The sequence below is a fragment of the Pocillopora damicornis genome, chromosome 2 (genome assembly GCF_964200805.1).
Source record: "Pocillopora damicornis chromosome 2, jaPocDami1.2, whole genome shotgun sequence".
NCBI classification, from domain to species: Eukaryota; Metazoa; Cnidaria; class Anthozoa; order Scleractinia; family Pocilloporidae; genus Pocillopora; species Pocillopora damicornis.
In genome coordinates this window covers 22,658,576-22,676,887 of record NC_142671.1, presented here as the reverse complement: position 1 = coordinate 22,676,887, position 18,312 = coordinate 22,658,576, and the positions used below count along the sequence as shown (strand labels likewise).

Here is an 18,312-nt window from a genome sequence, read left to right as displayed (position 1 = left end):
CAGTTTGAGGATTATCTTTGTTCCTAGTGAATTGCAACTGCTACGGCCTTGGTCATTTTCTTTGCTGACCGCATTCGAAATCATGCTTTTGTCTCTGGAACAAAAAGTCTTCCCTGTTTTCCTTGTTCCTGTTTTTTCACAGAGGCATTATTCCTCAAAATACATCCTTCATCAGTTGTTTGTGGCTAAATAAGGTGAAGGATGCAAAAAAAAAAAAAAAATGAAAAAAAAATAGGTTAAAGGGTCATAATTAGTGTCCTGATCAGAGATGCACACGAATTTGAGTTGTTGACGCACCTCAACACGGAATTTTTTTTTACCAAAAGTGGTCACACGGATGTTAAATTCATAAAAAATAAATCAATGATCAAAACTTGTAAATTTTTTAAATCAAAATTATAACCTTATCCTCAATTAAAATTTTAGCCTTCGCGCAGAGGCCGGGCCTCCTGTTTCCCCTAAGTAAACAAAATGATGCGGAAATACTATGTACGCCGATGCGTACCTATTTTTTCTATAGCGCCACCATACACCATTGTCAGCGTTGTCGTTAGAATACACAGGCGCTGCGCATATGAAATTTGGCGCGTCGATCATCACGATGGCGGCAATGTGTGAACGATGAGACAACTTTCCTCTCATTTACTGGACTGTTGTGAAAAATGAAAAGAAAGCTGCCGTCTTCGGCAAAAGGAAAGGGGTAAGATTTATCTTTGATTTACTGGATCTATGAACCTTTCATAAGTATGCTCTAGGCTAAGTATTGTAAGCTCAAGTTCTATGGCAAACTTTGCATACAATTAAGACAATTAACGTAACATTAAAACTTAACATCTCCACACACTGTATCCGACTTAAACGTAGATGTAAAACTCCTGTAGATTATAAAGGCCTCACAAGTAGCGTTTTCAGACTTCTATATTTGTATTCTTCACTCTTGTTAGCCAAAATTAGACCTGTTGTTAGTACTTGTTGTCAACGTTAACTCTTGAGTGACATATTTTATCCCATAGAAATCAAGAAATTACAAAATTTTTCAAGGGTTTGACATCTAAGGGTAGGTTGATATTTAGAAACACTTAACTAGTCATAAGTAAGTGTGGCAATATTATTATACAAGTACTTGTTAGAAAACAATTTAGAGAAATGTGAAACTGAAGTTGTCTGCAGTGATAATAGTTTTCACTTTTGACCCTTTAGAAACCTTGACTTTTACCTACATTGCTATTTAATTCAGTCTTTGATCACTAAAATTTCAGGTTAGTTAGAGAAATCCATTGGTTCAAAACCTGTGGATGGTGCTAGTTTGAAAACAACTTTTTAATCTAGTTATAAACATAAAATCATAGTGTGTGGTCCTCAAACCACGTTTGCTGTTGTTCTCACCAAAAAGAAGCTTTTATCAGGATGTAGCTCGTAATTGTTTCAGATAGATAGCCCAAGGCTAGAACTATTGGAGCAAGACTTTCTCATATTACAGCCAATTGAACAGGCTGCTAAACAAGATTCATATTGGCAGTGTCTGTAGTCAATTTAACAGCACATTAACTGACACTTTTTTAAAGGTTTGGTCAATCTCAAAATGAAGTATTTGTCATAATAGCCACTTCCAAATTACATTGTACACTGTAACTTTGGTCTCATTTTCAAAGCGAGTCCTGGTGCTCATCTTTTCATATAATTATAAGTTTTCATTCATAAGCAAATTAATTGAAAAAGAGGTAAAAGGTAATTTGGAAATAGCCTATTTTAAATGTACTCTATTTGACAAAAGGTTTTTAAGTTGCCTTGCATCAGTAATAGATTACAGATGATGCCAAAAAAGAATGTGGCACATGAGGCACAGCTGATTTTGTCCTAGATGTTCTTATCACATTTTGGTGTTTTCTATGATTTATTGTTGCAGAGACCCATTGCATCATGAAATCTGTTTGTTGCATAACAAATTGAGACAAAAAATGCTAATGGTGATTTCGTCTATGTGTCAGTCCTCCAATAGATCATAGCTAAGAACCAATCAAAATGTATCTATAATTTAGTTTATCATACAAAGTAGAATGAAAAGCACATTAATTAACAGACATTTCTGAAAGGTCAGATCAATCTCAAAACACAGTGCTTGACATAATTTTATATGTACTCATTTATGAAGGAGGTACAAAGTGCACAGTTTCTGGAGCGTACTTCTCTAGTAATATCTACTCTCTCTCGCAGTTGGTATTAAAATTTTTTTTTTTTCGTCGTCAGGCCCAAGGAAAAGTTGCAACCCTATGAGTAAGGACAAGTTACCAGACAACAAAGAGCTCAAGGAACCACATTTCAAGGGATTGCCAAATGACAAAAACAGTTTTGGTTCTAAAGACAAAAGCATGATTCCAAATGCAGACAGTAAGGAAAATGATAAGGGTAGCAGTTGCAATTCACTAGTTAAACCTGCTGTCAGTTCACCATTAGGTATTGATGGACATAACTGTTCAGTCCATGGAAGCAAACATGAAGGAAAAACACAGGCTTCAGCTTTATTTACTAACTCTACTTCAGCTGCGGGAATAACTGTGTCTGATAGTGTTGGTGATGAGACTTTTTATTCAACCTGTGATGATACTGAATCTTTGGACGATTCATGTGGTAGAAGTGTGACGGATTCCACAAAGTACGACTCTACAGACGGTAGTGATATTGATAATGGAAAAGTGGAAAAACTTGATACTGATGTGAATGAAAGCTCGTTTTTTGAGAAAGATTTGCACAATCAAATCCACAAAGAGTCAACTGTTAAAGATTTGGAGAACAAAGAAAAGAGTTGTAAAGTTTTCAAGGAAAAAAAACAAGGTAATGATGAGTTGAATGAAAAAGAAATTGTGAGCAAATCACCTGATGGATCATTAAAATCAAAGAATAAGGGTGTGAAAAAATGCAGAGACAATAGCCCTGATAATTTTCCAGTGAGATTGCAAGGGCGTATTGGTAATGATGTTGACGGGAACTATACAAAAACTTCTGATGCACATGTTGAGGAGACTATAGTTGATTGTGGTTCTCCTATTGATTCTGGTTTGGTTCCTTTCAAGGGAACAGACCAAAATAGCAGCTCTGATGAACTTAAAGAGGAGGAATTTGATAAAGGCATGGACCAAATCATTAGTGGCAAGAAGCTTTTTGAAGAGCATGAAGGGACTTTACCTGAAGGCTCAGATTCCTCTGATGAGGATCTTTTAACACCGCCAAGATTTCTCTATGAAAAGACAAAGTTGAAACCAGACATTTGTACTCCAGAAAAAGGAGTTGCTCCAGTTTATTCTACTCCCTCCCCAATTTCTAGAGGAGAAGGAGAGGAGAAGACCATCAAGTACAAACTCTCCTTTGAAAAGTTGATTGCTGACAAAGTTAAACATAGAGAAAGGAATGCTGAGCTTGCTAAGATGGAGGAAGAGCTACAACAAGGGATTGATAATGGAGGTATTGGTCAACTGCCAATTCCAAGTACTTTCAGTGATATAGAATCAGAGGAAGACCTAACTGATGGTAAGTTTTCTTTTAGTGGATCACTGAGACACTGACGTGTACCCTGCTAAATTCATTATGAAATAGGGAATACAATGTATTTAATGAAGCCAAATTCATTGATATGACCAATAGTCATCTCTTGTCATTCCCTTACCACAGTTTTGATCTTGGTTGAGAACATATTTCTGAAAAGATTTTAACAAGACAACAAGTAAAGTGTTGTTTGGGTAACTAATAATAGTGCCTTACTTATCTCCCATTGTCTCAACAAGTTAGATTTTGTTCACTTACCCTGGATACTTTTCCAATTGAGAGTTTTAAACTAGTTTTTTTTTTCTGGTCATCATTAGACAGGATACAACTTTTCCTTTTGTAAATTGGATACAATAGATCATTTTTGGCTGAGGGAAGTACTGTTAAGGATCATTGTTGATAGAAGATTTCTTTGACAATTTGAGAAGAAAAAAGTGATTCTGGCTATTCTCATGACTAACTTGACTCTACTCAAGAGGTCAGAGGTCAGTTGCTGTCACCAACAGGCTATTTTAAGACTGCATGTACCTTCAACTGGACAATCACACTATATAATCTACATGTACTATTGTCAAAACAAACAGTTCTTTTCACATTTACATGTATATTGTAACCTCTCTTATAATGGATTTATTGTATTTCTTTCCAGTACAGTCCACCTAAGGGTTTGAATAGTACTTACATTCATGCTTTTACCTTTGATTGCAGATGGACGTGACCTGAGAGACTGCTCCTTACCTCAGGACTTCAAAAAGTTTCTTGTGGAGGTGCATGATTTTTCTGAAGAACTGCCTGGAGAGGATATTTTCCCAGTGTTTCATCCTAATGTTACAGTAAGTTCCTCAAGTGTCTATTGGTCCTCACAGGGTTAGGTTGGATTCGCTGACTGGCCTTCTCTTAGATAATTTGTTACTTATTTGAAAAGTATTGAGAGAGTCTTACTCTTGATTGTTATGTTTTTTTTTTCAGTCTCAAGATTTTCCCCGTCTATCAATGGTTCCTCATCTGCAAGGCAACTCTTTTGAGGCAAAGCTGGTTTTAGCCTCAGACATTGAGCTACAGGAGTTGTTGTGTGGAGGGTGGGTACTGCAGCATTACCTGGATAAACCTTGCCCATCTGAGGTGGCAGAATGGCTATTTCAAATCATGTGTCGTCACAGAGATCAGCATGTCATTATCACATCTTTTCAAGTCCTTTGGATCATGCTTGAAGCAGCCACAGAGGTAGATGTACATCTAGCATAGTGCTTTGAAGGGCTGTCATAATGAAAAATGTTCTCATTCTCATCCAATATGGAAGTTTTTGTGGACTAAATGCACTATGCAGAGCTGGCATTGTAGGCTGAATGGCACTAACCTCCAAAGCACAAAAATCTTGTGTTGCATACAGCATTACTTGGGTTCATACTTTTGTGGAATTTAACTTATTAGAAAATGACCTCACTTTCTCATTTGATCTTGCTCTCCCAAAGCAACTAAAGCAGAACATGATCTGGTAATGGTAGACAGTTAAAATAAAACATAGTTGGAAAAAGTGATCTTGTTCTTGGAGGAGGCTTAATCACTACTTTTGGCACTGTTGGCAAAGTTAGCATCGAAATTGAGAACTTAAGTTGAAGATTGAATTTTTTTGGTAAGAGTGCCTACATCAGATTTAAGCTGGTAGTGGTGTATATATTATGGCAGATGTCATTGTAAAACACCCCAAAAAAACAGCTTGGGTATGTTCTTGATGGTATGATGTCTCAGACACTAGCATGAGCAAAATTTCAATTAGTTTGGGGGATTGACACATAGACTTTTGGTTGGTGTTTAATGTAACTGAAGTCTGTTTTTTTCTATTCAGAGTTGTTTATTGTAACAGTGCTTTGTTGTAATCTTGTCACATGGAGCAAACAGTATATATTCTTTATTGCAGGATAGAGATGACATCCCACCAAACTCCAGAGGTACCCTGTGGGTTCCTGGTATCAAGACAGTCTTGAAGGAGCTTTTTTCCTATGGTGCTAGGATTCCAAGACTTTATCCTGGAGATCTTGTCAATCAATTAAGTATAAGAGAAGTTTTGTTGAGTGAGAACTCCACGGATGCAATCCACATGGAAGAAGAAACAGTTGGAGGTGTGATGCAGACTGAAAGTTTTCCTCTCATCAATGTGATGCACCTTGTTCAGCTGCTTACTCACAGTCTTCAAAAGTGTCCTCAGTCATACACTGTTCAGGATTTAAGAAACCTCATGGTGCTGATGTGTCGGTTGGCACTAGATACAAGGCTTCACACTGTAGTGTTTGATATTGAGATGTGTATTGCAGCAGTGCTAAGTTGTTTTGGAGAGATGCAGTGGCCTGATGAGGTACTGTTTCTAATGTCTCTGTTAGGCTATCAGTGATTTAAGGGTGTTAGGCATGTGAGGTGTCTAGCCAAGCTCTGTTAGGAAGGCTTGCTGACTTCAAATAAGCTGAGCTAAAACCTACAATCAGGACAAGATCTAAGTAAAAAATGCCTAGTGCTTAGATAAAGACCTAATTTAAAAAACAAATCTTCTCTCTTTTCTCAATCATTGTCTCTGCCCTTTTTGCCCAGAGACACATATGAAAAAGTACTCTTTAGGAGTGAGAGGAAGACAAAATGGTACCATAAATTAATGTAGGGCCAAAATAACTACAAGATTTGAAAATGACTGAAAGGTTTGCTTTATTGTCTTAACACTTTTTCTGTGATTGGAGGCTAACCAAAGAACTATTTAACTGTAGCTCAGTGTGGAGCATGGAATCCGAAGGTTTGAAGTTTGATTCCTTGTGGGGAACAGAAGTTTTCTTCGTCCCATGCTCATGAAAAGATGAAAAAAAAAAATCTTTCTCTACTTCTTTAAAGAGCTCCAAGTTTACCATCTTTCTTATTCTCTTTAGAAGGGAACTCTGTTAGCAGAGTAGGGTTGACTGGGTGTGTGACCTGTTTGTACATTTCAGATTAAAGAGTTGTGTGGTATTTTGACAAAACTGAGCACAGACCATCGGAATCTGTTGTATCTTGTCGAAATTCAGCCTCCATCCACTTATGGGATTCAGCTTCAGCGCCGTCTTAGTTTGACACTGCTCCACTGGTTAGTGCCCAAGTTTCTAAATCAGGAGGAAACTGGAGAACACCTTGGTGGGGACAGATGCAATGTAATTGTTCCAGAAAATGTAAAGGTGAGATGGTTTGATGAAAAATTACAAAGTTTTAACCCTTTAAACCCCCAAGACCTTATTGTTGATTGCCCCAGCTAGCTGCTACACCTTTCCTTTTAATTTATTTACAGGAATTGAGTGTTAGATCAAGATAACTTCTAAGTGATAAATTTGAGTATTCTAATTGCCTGTTTGCTGGATTAGATGTGGATATTTTAGGAGAGGTTACATGTTAATCATGTCTGGGAGTTAAAGGGTTAAAATATATTGGCAGAGTAATGAGAATTAGTTTAGTGTAGCAACTTCCAAGAAAAGTAACCAAAAAAAACTGTGAAATGACTGTATTAAGAAGGATTTATGTAAATGTCAGAACAGGTTTATGTTTAAGCTTTGTAGGTTTTTTTCTTAATGCAACCATTCCATACTATTCATAGTCAGTGTGCAATAGTTTGCTGTAATTTTGCAACATGCAGGAGAGGAGCTTTTTTGTTGAACAAAAAATGGGCTTGATATTCTGTAGAAAGAAAAAAAATATGGTCCCTTTGCAATGTCCACATTCATTTACAGTTAAGTCAAAAACCTAAAAACTTGTACTTGCAGATCAGGCCATACATGAAAGGGGAATCAAGGTCTTGAAATTTTGGTTTTCACCCCTACTGGAAAATGATACACATTTTTCCAAAATGCTATCTGTCATGTTGCCAAGCATTTTTTTCTCTGACAATTTTTTTTACAGGTAGCTAGTTTGGTTAATCTTGTGGTACAGATTAAACCTACAGATGAGTCAGATTATTTCCTGCTGCACACCATAATTTCTTTGATCAGCTTTGCTGTTGGAAGTGAGGACCTGCCCTCTAAAGAAAGGGTAAATCACGATTCATTTGTTCTACAGATTAAAGACGAGGAAGCATGATAATATGATGATGTAATTGTGGTCTATAACACTGAAACTATCATAGCCTTTTGAAGTACCTCTCCAGTGAATTGAAGCAGATGAAAATGATATGGAGTTTAGTTACCATGGCAAGTTTCAAAGTGGTTAACATATGATGAGAGGAAGTTTAATAGTTTTACTTTTTCAAAATATTGTACATAATTATATCTAGGATTCAGAGGTGTGGGTTCTGGGAGTTAAAGGGTTAAAGCTACCTTAAAATCAGTGTTTTCCTTTTCAGACGGTAACTGTTAACATTTACTGCCTGTAGTACCTCTTACTACTGTTTAAAATTGCTTGGAATTCTTGAAAATTCAACACGTGAAAGGATTGCTTTACCAGTTTGAAAATTTATTTTACCTGTTATGCTTAAAATAAGGGAGAACACTGAAAACGATTCCTTGTTATTGCACTGTGCATCCTGTACTGCATGTTATTGCACTGTGCATTTAGAGAACATGGGGAATTTTTTTTTTCTCCTCTTGAATCAATGGACAAAGTAAACAGGTGCATTGATCTTTTCCTCTTGAACAAACTTGTTGACCAACCTATATTTTTTATTGTAGTTCATGAAAGTTCAGGATATTTGAAAATAATTTGACAACTTTCATTTCTGAGGAATCACTGAAGTTCTGTATGAATCTTGCCAAGTTACACAGCAGACTATTTGGTAGACTTCCTTCACAATTTCACATTTTCACCAGTTGGTACTGTGGTACCATATTAAGTACCTATAATGTAAATGTGATAGATTTGAGACATGATTTTGTTTGTACTTGTCAGTGGCAATAATAAGTACCTTGTTGTGTTCTATATTAAGCCATTTCTAGAAAAGTTGACCAACAAGCTAAGAACAGTGAATGGGGATATCAAAGATCCAAGGGCTGCATTTATGAATAGAACCAAGGTACAGTGTATAATTGATGTTTTTAGTTAATTTTAGGGCCAGGCTCTTTGCCCTTACATCGCCTCTCTCCAGCCAGGAACCCTTTTAATTCACCCCCTGAATCAAACAGTAAGGTCCCAAGAATAGAGGAAATGATGACCAATTAGAGCAGCTCTTGATTGTTAAACAAATTCTCCTTGTCAGCATCTTTCTTCAGAAAGGTCTAGAAAACAGTATGGAGAATATGCATACTGATGTTAGGGTGTAGAGAGAGGTCTGAAAAAAAATAGTGAGAGGTAAGCTGTGATGGATGAGCACCCAACCCAGGTAGATTAAAAATACCCCCAGGCACTTCATGGTACAGAAGCTAGGTTAAGGACTGACTAAATGAGTTACCTAATTTGGATACAGATTTTTTTTTTCTTCATTAAATGTGATGGTCTTTGTGTCACTAGCTTTGCTCACTTTATTTATTTATTTTTTCAGGTGAAAGACCTTTTAGTAAGGACAATTTTTAGGCTGGCAAACATGGTTCAGTGTATCAAGCCACTCAAAGAGGTAGATTTGATGTAATTAATTACACACTATTTAAAGCATTTTCTCCTCACTTCAATATTTACCACTTGACTGTTAATCAGCAAAAATGGACTCTCAGTCTGCCAACAGATGTGCAGCATATCAAGAACAATACAGAGGTAGAGAAACACTTTCTACAGTGTAGTTATCTAGGGCATGAAAATTGCTCTGTCAGTGGACTTTCTAGCTAACTCACCCATTTGGGAAGGGTCACAGAGGACTTGATCTAAGAATTTCCTGGAATTCTTGTTTCTGGTAACCTTTCTTGATGGATGAAGGTCTCACTTACAATTACATTGTTGTGGAGAAAAAAGTCTGAAAACCTTTCTTTTTTTTGACATTTGATTGTTTTAGTGCTATACTTTTTAATTAACTTAGAGCACAGAGATGTACTTGCAGAATCTTTAACCCTTTAACTCCCAGATCAAATTTGTTATGCTCCTTACTGTCGACCATACAATTCTTATAATGTTAGTTCAGAGAATTTAATATTAGATCAACTAATTATCCTTAAATTGATATTTTTCTTTATTCTCATCACTTGTCTGGTTGATATTGTATTGATATTGTAAAGAGAAATTATTCTGTCTTGATTACTCATGGGAGTTAGAGGGTTAATAATTCAGTTCTACTCAACCTTTTAACCCCTTTGAGTGGCTTGCATCTAATTTCGCTTTACATCCTTCACCCTGGGTCCAACATTAAAGCCACAAGAATAAAGGAAACGATCACAAACTAAAGAAGCTCCTGATTGTGAAAAAAATTCTCCTTGTCAGCATCTTAGGAAATTTATAGAAAACAGTATGAAGAATATGCATACTCATGTTAGGGTGTAACAGGTTGAGGCACTGTAACTGATTACAGCCCTGTTTAGGTACTGCAAGACTGTCTTGCTCATGACACATATAAACCTACATGACTTTGTGTACTGTTGCTTCTGACAGCATCACATAGCCAGCTACTTTGAGCACTCTACCTCAGATTATCAAGTAGAGCTGTTGAGGGAAAATGAGGACAAGAATTTGGAAGAGTTGCCAGAGAATGAGGAGGAAGAAGCTATGACTGGAGTGCAGGAAATGGACCTTAGCACTTAATGAGGAAAAGCAGTCAATTCTTTTGAGAAGAAAAAAAAAATCTTCATTTGTAGGTGTGACCAAGAATTGGTTCTTGGCAAGTGAAAACAGAAGGATATGAAAATTTTTATTTTGGTGGATCAATGTAAATGTATACAATCAAACCTATTTTACAGTCCAAGTTGTTTGTTGTTTTCTGATCTGTATCTGGCAATGTTGATCCTAGTATGAATACCACTGTTTTGAAGAGGTGTATCATCAACATTTTGTAAATATATTATACAAGTATGTAGAATTTAATTCTGTGAATATACACCTGGAGATATTAGTACTGAATCAATAAAAAAGTATACAGTGTGATTGCAGGCAAGGAATAATCCTCTGGAAGAAAACAACACGCAATTAGGTTAAAATGGCTCATGAGTTGCGAATCATGTCTATGACTAGAAGTTAAGTCTGCTCTTATCTATTGGAACTTGTCCTGATTTTCATAGACAAAGTGGCTTGGAGTATTGCAACTCCCCTTGGATGGGGTGGCAGTCCATGGCAAGTTACCACACCCCTCTTTCCCAGCACTTCCTCAGGCCTCCCCAGGCTTCCTCAGGCTACCCTGACAGTTCACTTGTACCCATTTATCCTCCTTGGGAGAGGCACTGTGAGAGTGAAGTGTTTTGCCCAAGAATACAACACATTGATCTGGCCAGATATGGAATGTGGGCCTTAAAAACCAGAGTCCAGTGCACTAGTAGTAAGGGTACCACATTTTTCACCAACTTAGTTAACATGTAAACCCAAGCTTTTGGCTCTTCAGTATGTACAGCTAAGTCAGATTATGTGCTTCTCTCTGTCATGTGGCTCCATTGTTGAGGATTTCAACTAGATTCAGTGCAGGGGTACTTCTCTTGTTACTTTCAACTTGTGTTATGACTTCAGTGTTTTTGAAGAATATTCAGTAACATACAGAACATACAGATGTCATTTGAGGCTTCATTTCTTTACGTAACTAAATTTGTCATTTACAGTAACACCCTAGGCTTTTGTATGAGTACTATGTTTTTACTGTTAGACAGTTCTCAATTCAATGAAGATCTTACTGGTCTAACTAACACTAACAATAAACTCTGAAAAAATTGGGCAGAAGTCCTACTCAAGAATTGAAATGTGTCATTTAAAATAGTTAAAACTCCTTCAGAATTTGTATTGCAAGTTTAAATTGAATTAAATATTTGTTACTGAAAGGCATTAAGTGTAAGGTAAAACAAGCATTTAGTATTCATACAATGTACTTGGAAATTTCTGCAGTCATTTTTCTGTTCATTCCCCAGGAGCTTTTACTCAGACAAAAATAATACCCTCACTTGTTACTTGACATTCTTTACTTTTCATTTTCATGATCTTAAGAATCCAATGGCTAAACTAATAAAAATTTTTATAAGTAATTTGAGACTATTGCGTCTTTGATTTGTGTGAAGGTAAACTAGACTTTCGTCATAAGTTTATCATGAAACAATGGAATGATTAAGTTGGATTGAAAATAAAAAACATCTAGAAAACCTTTTAGTTAATAAATACATATATCAGTCAAAATTAATTGAATTTAAATAAGAAACCCTAATTTTCTGTTGGATTTGAAATTCCAAATATCATCATGGTAGTGAAGTCCAAGAAACTGCATTATCTCCAGCATCAAAACTAGACAGGGAAAGATACACATTGACAAATTTTTTAGTACACTTGAAAGACAATTAGATGGTGTCAAATGATACCATCAAATGTACTCCCATGCAATTGTTCTTGTGAGAATATGAAAAACATGAACACCAAGAAGATTTGTGAACTCTTGACAAGCAAAAGAGACAGACATTTAATATCCTCTAACAGTATCACCCCTAAATTTAAGGTCATCATTTTAAGGTCAAAAGAATAAAGGAAATGGTCTCCTCTGATGTAAAGCAATCTAACCAATTACTTGATTTGAATAGTAAAACTTTGCTCATGTAAAGATGCTAGATCATATACCAAAAGTCATCCATCTGGTTGATCAATGATTGATCTGCCCATGACCAACAAATGGTAATCTGTTTTGCACAAAATTGTACTAGAAAAAGTATTGTTATTACAGTTACCATATTTCCTCAAATATATGCCTGTGCTTTTACAAGCACCCACCATCTAGGCCGTAATGTCAAAAATGTGTCCACCTCCTTCCTCATGTTCTTAAATATTAGGGATACAAGGTAACCTGATTTATTGCCACTTTTTAGAATCAGTATAGAATAGTTTCTTTTCAATTAAAGACACTTCCAGTCATTTCTATCTCCATGTGCTTGCAGAGTTCCTTTATGTGCATTATCTTTTTAATTTTTGTCCTATTGCTGCACTAACTTAATAGACACCCCCTTGATTAAGCACCCTCTTTACAATAAGGAACCACCCCTTTGGCTGAAATTTGTGCACTTATTCCAGGAAATATGGTTTTATTATCACACTGTAGTCACTTGCTCTAATGATATTGAAAAGTGAACCAGCAATCATTTTTTAGAGTTGTTATTTTTTTATGCATATACCTTGTTTGTCTTGAAGTAGTAAGATCCTGACATTGTTCATGATCTGTTGGGAGAAGGAGCTTGAATCACAGCTCCTACCTTACCAGGAATACAGTTGCCTGACTTCCTGCCACTTGGGCACCAACTCCTGCGAAAAAAAAAAAAAAAATTAGGTAAAACTGGTCAGGAGCAAATGTTCCCAACAGATAAAAGAAGTAATGACAAATGAGCTCTCACTATGATAACATGGTGTCATCTTCTCTAAAGACACACTCCACTTTGGGCTCTCAACTCCCCCCCCCCCCCCCCTTAGGGATTGAAACGGTTTGGCTGATGTATTGTTTGCAATACTACACGCAATCAAAGATAGCTTGATAACCCTTAAATGTAGCTTTTGAACATCTTCAAAGTCTCCATGGTCTTGGGACATCTCTGGCAAGCTAAACCAGTCTTGGAGCCCATCTTTTTAGCTGTTGTTAGAGTGCTTAATACTTCCAAAGTTACTGTTTGCCATAAAAATGACCATTGACATTTTCTATTAAATTTAAGGGTAATACTGTACATATGAAAATGTTTTACTTTTGATAAATCCTCTTTCCTTGATGTGACTTCCTATTAAAAAAAAGGCTTCAAAAATAACCTGCTAGGTCACAGTGTAACTTAAAGTTTATAAATTTTAAGGGTTGTAATGAAAGTTCACACCTTGTGAGAAAGGGTTTATGTATTATTCATCGAACGTGAACTTTTGTTAGCATTTTACCAACAGCCTGTGAATGGTGACTGGATGACAAAATTCAATTTTCTCCAATGTCTCAGTATCTAAGTACCTCTGCGTCAGTGTAGGCGGAGGTGGTCCTCTGCGTGGTCTCCCTTTCTTTTCCACCCAGGCCTGATAATGCTCAGCACACTGAATGCTTCTCTCATACTTTTCTTCCTCTTCTTTCATGCTATTATTATTTACCTCCCTTCTTTTTTTCTTGTACTCTTCAGTGAGCTTTTTATCTTTTTCCTTTTTCCTACATAAATTCAAAATGAAAAAAAAAAAAAATGGAAATTCACTCTCATGACATAAAATGGATAATCTCCCAATCTTTAACATGACATCTAATAGTGAAATCTCACAATAAAGAAAACACAAAATACTTTGTGTCTTGGGTATGATAATGTTTTAACATATATATTAAAATTGATATTACTTTGAAAAAATTTCATAGTTATTTTAATTAATAATTTAACAATTATTAAAAAAATAAATGGACAAATCATATTGCCTTCCGTAGGTCTTATTGAGGTTATTCAGTAGACCTTTCTGAATTACTTTTCACCTATTTTTAAAACAAGGCTGGGTGCTCAACCATTTGTATGAAAATTAGTTTAATTTGCATGTGAATGAAAATTTATAATCATGTGAAAGGATGAGCACCAGGACTCGTTTTGAAAATGAGGGCAGCAGTAATTTGGAAATGGCCTATTGTTAAATGACAATGAACCTCTGAAAAAAAATTTAAATTACAGTTGTAATATTCCATTGACAGCAGTAAACCAAATCGATGTGTGAAAATTACCTAAAAGACCCAATTGTGAATTTGAGCATGTCATTGAAAAATTAAGCATTAGCATTTAACAAATACAAGAGACCAGTCCAAAAGAAAAAAATTATAAAAAATAAATGTCTCACCAGTTGTCAAATGCTTTTTGTGAATCAACAGTTTTCTCCTTTTGTTCTTCTTCATTTTTCTTTATCTTGTTAACTTCTTCCTCTTTCTTCTTATGATGTTCCTTTTTAAGTTCTTCATCTTTCTTTGCCTTCCAAGATTCAAAGTATTTTTTTGCATCTCTTGCTCTAAGGTTTTGTTCTTTTTGCTTTTCCAGTTCTTTATTCATTATTTCCTTTTTCTTGGCATTTTTTTCTTTGTTTACTTTTTGTTTCTTTTCATTCCAAGATTCAAAAGCTATCTTTGCCTGAAAAATATAAACAGTCTATAAATTAAATGAAAGGAAAAGAATGAGAAAAAAAAGAAGGAAACTTTGAAACACTGCTTTTAAACATAACACGAGCATTTTGAGATATAAGCATTCAGGCTTGATAAACCATACACCTGAAATGTGGAATCCAAAGCAATAAAAATGTTAAATATGATGTAAAAATGTACATTTTCATAATAGCCTGCATTCCAGGCAGTCAGTTAGCAAAATAAAGTAAAAATAGGAAACAGTACCATTGCAATAGTAGTGGAAGAGTGTATAAGGGATGGAAGTTTGGGTTGGGTCTGGTAAATTACACAATGCTCAAATCTTCCTTGTTTTTTTCACTCCTCCCCTACTATCAAATACCACCATTTGCTTTTGGTTTTATGAACCCTTTCACTCCCAAGATGTCATTATTTATTCTCCTTACTGTCTGCCATATCATTTTTACTATGTTTGTTCTGAGAATATGGTAATGGATCAACTACTCATGCCCTCATTTACATTTTTCTTCATTCTCGTCACTTGTCTGTTTGATATTGTATTGATATTATAAGGAGAAATTCAGTCTTGGTCACTTATGGGAGTAAAGGGTTAACTGAATGCCTAGAACACCTGTTACATTGATTTAATAAACACATATTAACTATTAATTAACACTGGCTTACATCTTTTTTTCGTTGACGTTCCTCTTTTTCCTTCTCTTCAAGCTTTTTCTTCTCAGCAGACTTGCTGGCCATTTGCTCTCTCAATCTTTCACTTTTCTTTGACTTCCACTCATCAAACACGGCCTGACGTATTGATGTTGTATCCATCAAGCTGCTGTGTTGTGAGCTCCTTGCACTTCCACTCTCACTTAAAAGCTCTGGGCTGGTACCTCTCAAATTTGTCAATGACAAAGATCTCTTTGTTGTAAGATTCTGACCATGACTTACACCACTGGTTTCTGCCCAAACATCTGTTTGTGTTTCTCTTGGGAGTGGCGATCTCACCAATCGGCTAATAAGATGATTAGCCTTTAACGGTCCAGATCTTCCTTTACCACCACCTAACACAATTAAACCATGAAGAGATTCATCAACTACCTTACAGCTGTAAATTGTTACTAGGCTGTATATCAGTCAATGTTAGGAAGTTAGTCCCTTTGTTTGCAAGTTTGAGGAGCAATGGATGGTGTGGATTCTTGTCCTCCTCATCTGAGGGTTTTTTCAGGGAACTCAATTTTTCCTCATGCCACAAAAACCAACATTCCAAGTTCCAATTCAAACTGCAAACATTGGACTGAGCCACCTTGTGGAATTTCCACTGCTAAATTATTATAATTATCATTACTATTACTACAATTACAGAGATCACATTATTAAGTTGCTTGAGTATTAGCAATCAAACTCCAAAACTTTCAATTTTTCACTCCTATGCTCTGCCACACTGTCAATCTCTACTAAGAATTCAAATCATGTTTCTTTGATTGCAACTTAAAGAAGTACTCTAATCCTACAAAATATTGTAAAGGTACCTGATTCAAACTCTGATCCTCTTTTCATTCTGGAGCTTCTTTCATTTTGGTTTCCCATGATAATGTTTTCTGCTGGAGGGACATGCTCTTCAAAAGTGTCTGTTATATCAGATTGGACCCTTTCTTGGCCCATCCAAGAGCTCTTTTTAGCACTAACAGGTCTCTTTGGGGTAAGGCTCTTTTTCAACTCCAATCTCTGAGTTCCTCTTTCTTTGGGCACAGATACATGCATGTCTTTCTCTGAAAATGAATTCTGCTTGGATTGCAACATCTCAAGACTTGATGCTTTCTTCATTATAGGGGCATCTGAATGCTTGACATGGTTTGCACTCTGTTCTACCTCTTGATGATTTTGTTTGCAATTTCGAGGTGAAGGTTTAGGTGGCACCCTTTCAAGTCCTTCAGAAGAGTCTGTCACAGCCCTTTGGTAACTTTTATCTTCCTCATGATACTCTCTGCCATAGAAACCTTTTCTGTTATTAACTATTTCTGTATCATCTCCACTTTCTAATTCCTCAAAGGAATCTGACCTTGGTCCTGGAATCATAGTTCGACCTTTGACTTTTCTAACTTTCCCATGTCTCAAGTTCCCATCTTGTTCAATTGCTCTCCCATCATTGTTGCCTGGAGCCAGGCTTTCATCCTCAAAAGTGGAAATAATAGTTTTGGTAATCTGAGGTCTTGTACCTTCATGTGTTTCCTCTAGAGTCTTTTTCCTTCTCAAAGGAGCCACAGGTTTATCTGCTGCTTTTTTAGATTCTTTGAATTCAGGAACTTCAATATCTCTCACTCTTCTGATCATATCATCTTTCAATAAACCAGAGTCCTGTTGAAACAATTTTGATTGTCCTTCTCTAGGGGACAAAGCTGGCCTAGATCGTGGCACAGGTCTGGGTGAAACCACATTTGATGAAGAAGTCCTTTCTGAATGCTGCCTTGGCGAAGTTCTTGGAGGTGGGACTGGGTATCCATCCTTTGTCTTAATTGTTTCACTGGATTTTTTTACAGAGTACATGTTCCCTTCTTCTTCATCTGATGACTGCTGAGTAGAAATTACAGAATAACCTTCCAACTGCGACTTTTTTACTGAAATAGTTGGACGAGATCTTGGGACAGGCCTGGGTTGCCCTACAAAATGAAATTGAAGACAGCATAAGCAGAGCATAATTATCGATTAATTCCATCTTTAACTAAATTGGGATTTTTCCTACCAATTTTGTGTCTAACAAGATCTAATAATGAGTATAAATGAGTATTGGTTAAAATGGAAAATTTTTTAAATAAAGATCATTTAATTTATACCGTATATACATGCACAGTGTTTAAAATAAGACAGATCGTAAATACTTTTTTCTTTAAATTGTTGACTCCTTTTCGGGTTTAAATATGTGGTATATACAATGTATCCAACTGCAACAGTGCAATATTCGATACTTTGTGCATCAACGAACTTACTTACGTACCCTTGTCGTTTGATCTCGGTCTTCCTGGGGATGCTGCCTTTGCCAACCCTACAAGGCTTTCCTTTTCTTTAGTGTCCGATTCCCTGAAAAGATCATCAAGGGAATCCCCAGCAGGCTTTGAAGATGAGCGATTTATCCTTCCGAGGGAATTCTCTTCATCTGAATCTGAGTCACTCAGCTCATGATTGTGAAACGAAACGCGTTTTGTTAAACTTTGCTTGCCAGAGATATCGTCTTCGTTTTCATACAAATTTACATCTTCCGAGAAGCCATAAGTCACTTTTTGTTTAACCAATGGTCTTTTAGAAGCCATTTTTGCGTGCTCTTTAACAATTTACAGCAAAGAATTCGACCGTTAACGACCGCATTATTCCAAACATTCAAATGACGATTGAATCATGCCGTTGACTAGTCGCTCGAGAGAAGAAGTTTCCTTTGAAAGCGAACAATGGTAATCATCACGTTCCTTGCGTTGCATGAACGGCTGGGATCGGTCCAAAGTTTCAACAAAAAGCAAGGTAAGAGAATGGTGCCAATAACTGACTTCACACCACATTAACGAACGTTCGATTATAACTTCTGCGCAGCATTCTGAGCATTTACATTTTTCCATGGTTATCGCCATGCATCCAAGCCTTAA

At 36.2% G+C, this 18,312-nt stretch overlaps 2 protein-coding genes across 3 annotated transcripts; one reads left to right on the top strand and one right to left on the bottom strand.

Annotated features, from left to right (window-relative positions):
• The first annotated feature begins 35 nt into the window (after positions 1–35).
• On the top strand, positions 36–10,539 carry LOC113665053 (SMC5-SMC6 complex localization factor protein 2). 2 transcript variants are annotated; one of them, XM_089196401.1, is made up of 11 exons: positions 36–700; positions 1,014–1,057; positions 2,248–3,525; positions 4,249–4,373; positions 4,510–4,764; positions 5,459–5,893; positions 6,510–6,731; positions 7,447–7,575; positions 8,465–8,551; positions 9,017–9,088; positions 10,051–10,539. In XM_089196401.1, the coding sequence occupies exons 1-11, from the start codon at positions 663–665 to the stop codon at positions 10,198–10,200; spliced, it is 2,835 nt and encodes a 944-aa protein (XP_089052527.1). In that variant the 5' UTR covers positions 36–662; the 3' UTR covers positions 10,201–10,539. The 2 variants fall into 2 exon arrangements, with proteins under 2 accessions (XP_089052527.1, XP_089052528.1); XM_089196402.1 differs by lacking the exon at positions 1,014–1,057 and having other exon boundaries at positions 37–700.
• Positions 10,293–18,299, bottom strand: LOC113665054 (uncharacterized). The gene is made up of 7 exons (XM_027180703.2): positions 17,673–18,299; positions 16,210–17,337; positions 15,362–15,741; positions 14,404–14,687; positions 13,553–13,741; positions 12,747–12,873; positions 10,293–11,871 (listed from the first exon to the last, which is right to left on the bottom strand). Exons 1-6 carry the CDS (start codon positions 17,983–17,985, stop codon positions 12,783–12,785), a joined length of 2,385 nt encoding a protein of 794 aa, XP_027036504.2. The 5' UTR covers positions 17,986–18,299; the 3' UTR covers positions 10,293–11,871; positions 12,747–12,782.
• Between the last annotated feature and the right edge of the window lie 13 nt (positions 18,300–18,312).

What these genes read in the sequence shown, in the direction of transcription:
- LOC113665054 (XM_027180703.2), bottom strand. Translation starts at nt 17,985, where the DNA reads ATGGCTTCTAAAAGACCATTGGTTAAACAAAAAGTGACTTATGGCTTC. An exon ending in ACCGAGATCAAACGACAAGG is followed by an intron (nt 17,338 to 17,672) that starts GTACGTAAGTAA and finishes TTCATTTTGTAG; the next exon opens with GGCAACCCAGGCCTGTCCCA. An exon ending in CAAAAAGCATTTGACAACTG is followed by an intron (nt 13,742 to 14,403) that starts GTGAGACATTTA and finishes GAATTTATGTAG; the next exon opens with GAAAAAGGAAAAAGATAAAA.
- LOC113665053 (XM_089196401.1), top strand. Translation starts at nt 663, where the DNA reads ATGAAAAGAAAGCTGCCGTCTTCGGCAAAAGGAAAGGG. An exon ending in TCTTCGGCAAAAGGAAAGGG is followed by an intron (nt 701 to 1,013) that starts GTAAGATTTATC and finishes TTTATCCCATAG; the next exon opens with AAATCAAGAAATTACAAAAT. An exon ending in CAAGGGTTTGACATCTAAGG is followed by an intron (nt 1,058 to 2,247) that starts GTAGGTTGATAT and finishes TTTCGTCGTCAG; the next exon opens with GCCCAAGGAAAAGTTGCAAC.